General features: G+C 59.6%; 1 protein-coding gene across 1 annotated transcript; it reads left to right on the top strand.

The window, feature by feature from the left end:
* Positions 1–650: 650 nt before the first annotated feature.
* LOC139834991 (uncharacterized) lies at positions 651–3,220 on the top strand. Its single transcript, XM_071824929.1, has 4 exons — positions 651–1,406; positions 1,468–1,866; positions 2,168–2,354; positions 2,577–3,220. The coding sequence occupies exons 1-4, from the start codon at positions 651–653 to the stop codon at positions 3,218–3,220; spliced, it is 1,986 nt and encodes a 661-aa protein (XP_071681030.1).
* Positions 3,221–9,884: the final 6,664 nt, after the last annotated feature.

The following is a 9,884-nucleotide window of genomic DNA, read 5'->3' as shown; positions in this document are numbered from 1 at the left end:
AGTGGAGTGGGGACTGGACTGGAGGGACAGATCCCCTCCAGTCCACATTTAATAAGCCTCCCCGGTCACCGACAGGTGGGCCCAAGGGAGACGAGCAGCCAAGCGGCCGGACGCGACCGGGCGCCACGTGCCATCCGCGGCCATGCAAACCTAGCCCAGATTTGGGCCGGGTTTGCGTTGTTCCGGACGCCGCGGCCATCCGTATTTGCGGTGTGTCGCCGCGTTGGGCCGCATTTTTGTCCGGCTGGACCCATCCAGACGCGCGGGCGCGGGATGGGTCGCCGCGTTGGAGATTCCCTTAGGGTCGTGGTAGTGACATGGCCGGTTCTTGGTAGTGACGTGGTTTTGTTGCTCTGTGCCTTGTCTCTTTGCCATTGTTGAGTAACATAATTTATAGGTATAGGTCCCCGTGTTTTGTCAGGGTTGTACCATTAATTGTACATGTGTCCGCCTATATATATATGAGCAGCCGACCCTATTGGTGTTGTGCATTCTCCATATATCTCTTCTACATGGTATCAGAGACCCTTCGGGTCCTGACCTAGCAGCCCTCTCTAGCCCTAGCCACCGCCCCTCCCCACCCCAGGCGCCGCCGGCCTCCACCCCAACCCTAGCCCTAGCCGCTTCCGCCTTCCACCACCGCTTCCGCCATGGTCGGTTTCTCCTCCTCCGGCTCCGACCCCTTCAACTCCTCCCGCTCTGGTAGAAGCAACCCCTTCGCCGGCCCCTCCGTCGCCGTCATCCGCGACATCCCCATCGCCGAGCGCGTGCCGGTGAAGCTCTCCACCACCGCTGCCAACTTCTTCTCATGGAAGATGTACTTCGGGCTGCTCTTCCGCGAGTATGATCTCCTTGATCACGTCGACGTCACCATCGACCTCCTCGCCATGCCGCACGACCCAGAGTGGCTCGCGATCGATGCCACCATCATCCACTGGTTCTACCAGACCGTCTCCAACGACATCCTCCGCACCGTCGTCCGCCACGGTGACTCCGCCCACACGGTCTGGGCCAAGATCACCAGTCTCTTCACCGACAAGAAAATCCAGCGGGTCACCTTCCTCCAGCAGGAGTTCTTCGGCACCCACCAGAACGACCTGTCTCTCGACGAGTACGCCCTCAAGCTGAAGAGCCTCTCCGATGAGCTCCGTGACTTGGAGTTCCCGATCGATGACAAGATCATGCTGTCCACCCTGTCAGCAGGTCTCGGCGAGTATCTCAGCAACGCCGCCTCCAACCTCACGCTCCTCACCACGCCCACCTTCGAGCAGGCCGTGGCCTACCTGCGCCTCGAGGAGCGCCGCCTCAAGCATCTCCGGGCTCGGGCGGCCCACACCACCTTCGTCGCCGGCTTCTCCCGCGGTGCCCAGACTCCCGCGCCCGCGCCCCAACGCCTCGTCCCACGGGTCCGCCGGCGGCCAGCCGCCCGGTCAGACCGGGCCGTGGACCGGCCAGTCCGGTCACCAGGCCGGCCCGACCGGACCGTGGACCAGCCACGCCGGCGCCCAGGCCGGCCCCTGGAACGGGCAGACGGCTCCTTCTGGCGGTAGTCGCCGCGGCCGTCGTGGCCGTGGCGGCGGTGGCAATGGTGGCGCCAACACCACCGCCCCCGCGCCTCGTCCCCCGCAGTACACCGCCCCTCCGCCACGGACCGTCGGTCACAACCCATGGACCGGGGTCGTTCACGCCTACTCCATGCCCGTGCCGCGCGCCCCCTACCCGGGCATCATGGGGACGCGTCCGACCACCCACCAGGCATTCTACGTGGCGCCCCAGCCCGCCCCGGCCTACGCCGCCCCCCCCGGGTTCGGCCCCATGGGATCCCGCGCTCCTGACCGCCCTCCAGAGCGCCCCCTCCGCTGGGGCGTATGGTGGCGGTGGCGACTGGTTCATGGACACCGGCGCCTCCGCGCATATGGCTGCGCACCCCGGTAACCTCTCATTTTCTACACCCGCTTCCACTTCCTCTCGCATCATCGTTGGCAACGGTCATGCTCTTCCCATTACTCACACTGGCTCCGTCTCCTTTCCTTCCACCTCCACTCCTCTCTCTCTACATAACGTTCTTGTTTCTCCTGACTTGATTAAAAATCTTGTTTCCGTTAAGTCCTTCTGTCGTGATAACCCTGTGACTGTGGAATTTGACGCTTTTGGTTTTTCTATAAAGGATGGTCGTACCCGGATGCTCCTCCACCGATGTGACAGCCCCGACGATCTCTACCCTGTTGGCGCGGCCTCCACCACCACCGGTCGCCCACTCACCCTCTCCGCCGGTGTCGACCTTTGGCACGCCCGTCTTGGCCATCCTAGCTCCACCACTCTGGGTCAAATAATGCAAGGCTTCTCCTTTACTTGTAATAAAACGGATGCCCACTCTTGTGAAGCATGTCGTCTAGGCGAACATGTTCGCCTTCCGTTTAGTTCCTCCTCCACAGTCGCGTCTTTTCCGTTTCAACTTATTCATAGTGATGTTTGGACCTCGCCGGTTCCGAGTAATTCTGGTTATACTTATTATCTTGTGATTCTTGATGATTACTCGCATTTTGTATGGACTTTTCCCCTTCGCCGTAAATCAGATGTTGCCGCCACCCTCGCCGCCTTCTTCGCCTTTATCTCCACTCAGTTCGGTCGCCCCATCCACGCCTTACAAACCGACAACGGCAAAGATTTCGACAACATCACCATTCGCTCACTTCTCGCCACCCACGGCGCCGTCTTCCGCCTCACGTGTCCATACACTTCTTCACAGAACGGCCGTGCCGAACGGATGCTTCGTACCCTCAACGACTGCGTCCGCACCCTTCCGTTCCACGCATCCATGCCCCCACGATTCTGGCTGGATGCTCTTGCCACGGCGACTCTCCTCGTCAACATCCGCCCGTGTCGTGTGCGTTGGTCATACACGCCGCATCACCTCCTCTACGGTGCGCCGCCCACTTATGATGACCTTCGCATCTTTGGCTGCCGGTGTTATCCTAACACTGCTGCCACCGCCGCACACAAGCTTGCGCCGCGCTCTCTCCCTTGTGTGTTTCTCGGCTACCCCGCCAACACCGAGGGCTACCGCTGTTACGACCCAGTCTCCCACCGTGTCCTCACCTCCCGGCACATGTACTTTGACGAGTTGGTTTTTCCGTTTCAGCAGGGACTTTTGACGACACCTCCGACGACGCCCCCGGCGCCCGCTGGCCCTCCTGTGGCCGCGCGGACTGTAGATTAGGCTAAGTCAAGCTTTCGTTGTGTGGTGTTTGGAGGTGTGTTGTAAGCCGTTGGGCCTGGTGCGTAGCTTGAGGAGGCGTGCGTGGAGTGATCGCTATCCGTGGCTTGTATCTTGATGCAGAAGACATACAGTTTGGCACTTTTTTTAAAAATAGAACTATAACCTTCGTTTGAGTACACATATGCCTTGGCTTTCAGGACGGGAAAGAGTTTCGCAAAAGCTCTTTTCCGTTTGACTGACCATTGTTTCGTTGTTGGCCCCCGCTTTGCTTTGCCCTCAGCTCGCGTCGCTCGCATCGCAGTATCGCACTCACGCACGCACGCCACACCCTCCTTAACATCGGGCAAATTCCGCCGGAAAGGCTTCTCCACCGGCTGTGATTGCGGCTGCAGACAGATGTTTTACAGTGCAATCAGTGATCGTGGACCGGTGTTGGGTCAGTCAGGCTAGGAATGACAATCTGCAGCCGAGATCATTGCCTGGCGGCAGTGTTTGCCAACCCATTTACCGATGATAAGACTGTCATTCCATTGCTAATGTGCACTGACGAGTGACGATGATGAACTACCGTTAGTCCACACAGCAATGGTCCCAGCACCCAGTCAAAAAATAACTGACCACCGGCCCAGATGCAGAGTTTGCATCGAGTAGTCATCAGTTATCACCGCGCGCGGCAAGGCGACCGGAACGCCAAGGATCTCGAGCCACTTGCTATTTGCCCTCGCCGTTGAGCCTTTGATTCCTGGCAACGGCCGGAGGACACGCCGGATGCAACTTGTTGGCGAAACAACTATAGATATATAGATATGCCTTGGAATGTTCACTTCTATTCCTATTATGTGATTCAGCATTGCTTTCGGTTTCAATTTTGTGATTCATAGGTGCATGAACCAACACTCAGCCGCTCTGGCGTCTGGTCTGAGACGGAGAAGCTTTTGAGAAACTGCATATCACACGTCTACGGACTACGGTCAGGGTCAGACGCACCGAGGAAGGAATAATCGAAGATGATGACATGAGATCTTATCTTCTCCGAAGCCGAGAGATTGTTGTCTGGTCTCGCAGTTCCCCGTTGCATGAATCTCACGGTAATACAGTGTACCAGGTCCGTCAGATACCTCACAGATCCAGCAACCATGTCCACGCTATAATCTACCACATACCAAGGGCAAAGAGATGAACTGTCTAGCTTTTACTTGTTTATTATCCTTATACTCAGCGTTGGGTAGGAAAGATGACATTTATGCTTCTTTTGCTTTCTCAAATGGCGTTATTAATTTTAGACGAGCCTGTCCCATTTCTGGAGAAAGACAGCATATCATGGATTATGGCCTGTTTTTGTTCTTATTTTGGGGACTTCGATTCATTGGGATTTGATCCAACCTCGCTCCCTTTTTTCCCCTCACCCTCCTCGCTCCCTCCGTCCCCTTGTTCTCTCCCAGATCCGGGCCGGCAGGCCCCTCCCCTTCCCTTCTCCGGTGATTGCCGGCGTTGTGGTCGGAGAGGGACCCTCCCCTTGTATAGTAGGTGTAGTTTTAGGTCTAGAGTTTGCTGTTTGCATCAAGTTTCGGCTCCTTGCCGTGGTTTCAGGTGCTCCTGCTGCTCTCGAGCTGCAGCCAGGGGGTGCTCTTCCTCTTCTTGCTCGCCGCGCTTCCATGGTGGGAGCCAAAGGTCGCGGAGGAGGCAGGGCGAGATCCTGTCCAAATAAGCTCGTTTGGCCTCTAGATCTTGATCTAGGGAATGGCTGCTGTGTGGATGCGAAGGGGGCGGAGGGCCGGATTTTCTTATTCTGCCACCATGGAGGTGGAGATGGAGGATTATGGGAAGCTGCCCTGCTTCGATCTGTACAGCAAGGAACTGCAGATATCTTCGGAGTTCATCAACTGAGGCCTCGTTTTGCCTCAGTTATCCATGGTCGACGGAGCCACTCCGTTCTGTGGTGCTGTGTGCACTGCGGTGTCTTCTACCTCCAGGCCGGCGTGCCATCAAGGAGGCCCTTCAGCGACTCAATCACAGCGCTCAACGTCAGCCCATCGCCAAGTGGTCTAGTCCCCGGCGGCGGCGCCGGCGGCTGTGGTGTCGAGTGCATCTTGCCGCGGTGGAGAAGGACCATGAGGATTCAATTGCTTCTCTTCATCTTGTTTCAGGGTCCTTTCTGTAAGGTTGTTGGTCCTAGTAGATTTTCCTTTTTCCTTTTGGACCACTTTGTAATTTGTAACCCACCGCTGTTTTAATTGCAGTTCCTGGTCCTTCGGGACCTTTCCTTGTTCAAAAAAAAAAAAAAAGATTCATTGGGATTTCAGCCAATTACTATAGTATCATCTATGCGCCGGAGAGGTCTTTTTAAGAATTTTATATGTGTGTCTACAGTTAAGAACACAAGGGGGGCAGAGGAAATCTTATCTTCCCAAAGTCGAGAGATTTTTCCTAGGTCTCGCAGTTTTGATGCATGAATCAAGTGGTGGTACAATTTACTCTTACTCGTGCATTGTATACAATTTATGAATATCCCAGATTCAACGACGATAAAAAATTCAATGATTCGCCTTGGTCTTGTTTTTGTTTGCGTTTGGGCTGTTGTAGCTAAGAAGGTCAACTATATGTTACTTTCTTTCACGGAGTGTGTTACTAGTTCGAAACCAGCCTAATCTTCTATTTTCCATAGAAATGCACCATGCAGGCCACATGATCATGCCGTCAATGTTTTCTAATCAATTGTGAGAAGTCCACTAGACAATTGCCCTTTTTAGAAACGGGAGATTTTATCATCCCTGGACGTCGCGTCATGATTCATACAACCCACATATTATTGCATGGCTTCTTTGTCGGGGGGAAGACCCCGGGTAGGGCAATGGACGCAGAGCAGCCGGCTGACCACTGGCCGGCTCGCGGCAAAGGCCGGCTGAGGAGCAGCCGGCTGGCGCCGTGGCCGGCTGGTCCGGAAGCCGGCTAGCTCTAGGTCCTAGTCGGCCTGGCTACGGCCGCCAATGCTGTAGCTGGGCCGGCTTCTACAAGCCATATCCGACTGGGGGTTTGTACCTCAGGCCAACTCGAGGCTGGCGAGTCTTGCACTGGAAGGAACCGGGTTGGTGATCCGGGTTCCCAAAGTCCACGCTGACTTCATCTTCCGTAAAGCGCGGGGCACTGTGGAGCAATAGTGCCACGCGCCGGACAGGCCATCATGGTCTACGTCGATCCGTACTGGCTACAGTGGCTGATGGCGACAGGGACATCTCCTCTCCATACCGCTGACCTGGGCAGCCGGATGGGACAGGCCATGAGGCCTCAACGGCTCCTGACGTCACTGCCTCGGGAAGGAGCGGAAGCCGGAGCCGGCCAAGCCGGCCAGTAGACTATAGGGTCTTATATGTAAAGTGCCGGTGCCTATATAAGCCGCACTACCCCCTCTCGTGCAGGGGATCGATCATTCTCACTTCATTCCACCCTTAGCGCTGCCCTGTGAGAGAGACCATCGTCTCCCTTAGCCTCCCAGGAGCAGCCGGACACAGCTCTAGGAGCACCATTGTATTGTGTGATCATCATATACACTCGTAGCAGGAGTAGAGGTGTTACCTCCATCGGAGGGCCTCGAACCTGGGTACGTCGCCGTGTCGCTCGTCCCCATACCCGCATCCGGATACCGCCGTGAGATCTCTCAGGAACCACCTTCGATTAGCCACCCTATGGCATATGCCGTGACGATACCACGACATTTGGGGCCCACCGTGGGGCCCTCAGCGTCCTCGGCCGGTGTCTTCATCCGGACGGGCCTCACCATCACCACCGGCGAGCGAGTCGCTTCAGGCTTGATCTGGAGATTCGGCTCCCTCGACTGCGTCAGCGACAACGCTGGCTGCTTCGCCGACCGGCCCTTCCCAGCCGGCGGCAGCGTCATCTCCTTCGGCGGCCACGACGTCTACGTCGCCACCGTCGCACCGCCGCGCTACCCGCGGCAGGTGCTGCGCTGCGCAAGCCCTCCTCCGCGAGCCGGCAGCAGCGCTCCCGCCAGCCCCGCCGTCGTGCAAGTCATGATGGCTGGCGAGGAGCTCCCCACCAAGAACCCGCGCACCCGCGACCCTCACCTGGAGCGCAACGTCGACCCCAACGCCTCCGGCTCGGGCCCAAAGGCGCCACCACCACCGTCCCGGCTGGACGAAGTCCGGGCAAAACTGAGCACCCCGCTCACGCCTGGCGCCGACCCCACCACCATCGAGGCGGATTTGGAGGCGCACCGCCAGCTCCTCCTCAAGCAAACAGAAGAACTGGCTGCTGCTAAGCGCCAGATGGAGATCACCCAGCGCGAGTACAACCGCGCCCACGGCCTCACTCCAGGCGGCGACGGTCCCAGCCGAGCCGGCCAGATCCGCCGCAGAGGCCGCGACCTTGGCGCCGAGATCGCCCGCGATGGTGCTCCTTCGCCGACTCTGTCCGCGGAGCAACCCGTCTACAACACCCCCGACAAGAACATGCGCGTGGCACAAGCCGCCGCAGAAGAGCTGAACCGCCTTGAAGGCGAAGAGTTACGCCGCCAGACCAAGCGGGTGACTGAGCTGCTCAACGCAGCCACCAGGCAGGCGGCCGACCCCAGGTATGTCAATGCACCCAGAGCTTCTCACGCTCGTGGAGATGCAGGCAACGACAGGGAAGGCGCCAGGGACACGGCCGAGTCCGCCTCCCCAGCACCAAGCCGGCACCGTGACTCCCGGGCCACACACGCAAGCTCGAGCCGGCCGAGCCACCAGCCGGGCGGCAACAGCCGCAGCCGGCCTCCTCCAAGCCGGAACCAGGAGCAAGACTCCGAGCCCCGCCGCCAGCACCGGCCGGCTCCAGAAGCAACCGGCACCCGCCAGCCGGCACGTTCCCGGCTGGGCCCCGCATCGAGCCCGCCGACGCCAGAGACCGCCTCGATCGACTGGTCGAATCCCGCATTGCGGAAGAAGAAGCGCCAGCCGGCCCAAAGTGCTTTGGGCCACGCATCATCAACGAGCCCATGATCGACGGCTTCCAGCTCCCGCGCGACACCCCCAAGTACGACGGCACTGCCAAGCCGGAGGACTGGCTGCAGGACTACTCCACCGCAGTCGGCATCGCCAAAGGCAACAAGCGCTGGGCTGTGCGCTACTCCCCCCTCATGCTGCTCGGCTCCGCCCGCACATGGCTCAACAACTTGCCAGCCGGCAGCATAAAAGGCTGGCTGGACTTCGAAGCGGCCTTCATCAGCAACTTCACCGGCTGCTACCGCCGGCCGGGTCGGCCCCAACAGCTTGAGATGTGCAAGCAGGGCCCGGACGAGACGGACCGCGCATACCTGACGCGCTGGTGCGAGATGCGCAACTCCTGCGAGGGTGTGCACGAGATCCAAGCCATCAGCTTCTTCATGGGCGGCTGCCGGCCCAACACCATGCTGTGGCACAAGCTGCGCCGCAGCGAGCCCAAGTCCATGGCCGCCCTCATGGCCATTGCCGACAAGTACGCGCTGGCTGAAGAAGCCGGCAAGGCGCCGGCTGACCCAGCGCCGGCTCCCTCCAGGCGGGACCACCACAAGTCGGCTGAGCACAAGCCGGCAGACGGCGCCTCTCATGGCAGCCGGCGGGACAACTACCGCGGCAAGCGTCACAGCGACCAGCCGGACCGCCGGTACGGCTCCGCCCACGTAGCCGCCGTGGCGGAACAACGCGGCGGCGGCAGCCGCCGCCAAGCAAGACCGGCGGTGGAAGCCGAAGTACACCTTGGACCATATCCTCGACTCGCCGTGCAAGTACCACAGCGGCAAGAACCCCTCCAACCACACCACCCGCGACTGCCACTTCATGAAGCGGCTGACAAGCGGTGAACCTCTCCCGCCTCCACCAGCCGGCGGGCCGGGTGGCCAAGCCGGCGCAGAGAACGCCAACCTCGAGCACCACGAGGCTAACCAAGTGCACCATGGCGGCCGATACTTGGCCGAAGATGCTACCTACATCATCTTCACCTCCGAGCCCGAGGACAAGACGAGCCAGCAGAGCCGTTCCCTCGAGGTCAACGCGGTTATACCGCCGGTCCCCCAGTACCTAAACTGGTCAGAGCAGGCCATCACCTTTGATCGCCGCGACACACCGGCTGTCCTGCCGAAGCCGGGCAGCTACGCCATGGTCCTCGACCCCACCATAGGCACAACCCGGCGCAGCGTGCGTTTCTCGCGCGTCCTCATCGACGGCGGCAGCAGCATCAACATCCTCTACCTCGACACCGCCCGCAAGCTGGGCATCCAGGAGGCCGAGTTGCGCCCCACCCCCACCGTTTTCCATGGCATCGTGCCGGGCCACTGCTGCCAGCCGATCGGCCGGATCACGCTGGAGGTGATGTTCGGGAAGCCGGACCACTTCCGCACCGAGAGAATCGAGTTCGAGGTGGTGGACCTCGTGAGTCCCTACCACGCACTCCTGGGCAGGCCGGCCCTGACCAAGTTCATGGCGGTGCCCCACTATGGGTACCTGAAGATGAAGCTGCCTGGCCCCAAGGGGGTCATCACCATAGCCGGCGACTATCGCCGCTCCATGGACTGCGCCACGCAGAGCTCCAAGATGGCCCAGACGCTGGTCATCGCCACCGAGAAGCAGCTCATCCACGACGCCGTCGCCCTCGCCAAGGCCGCGCAGACAGACATGCCGGCTGCAGGCAACCC

Source organism: Lolium perenne, chromosome 1 (assembly GCF_019359855.2).
Source record: "Lolium perenne isolate Kyuss_39 chromosome 1, Kyuss_2.0, whole genome shotgun sequence".
In the NCBI taxonomy this organism is placed as follows: Eukaryota; Viridiplantae; Streptophyta; class Magnoliopsida; order Poales; family Poaceae; genus Lolium; species Lolium perenne.
This window is presented reverse-complemented; position numbering and strand designations above follow the sequence as displayed.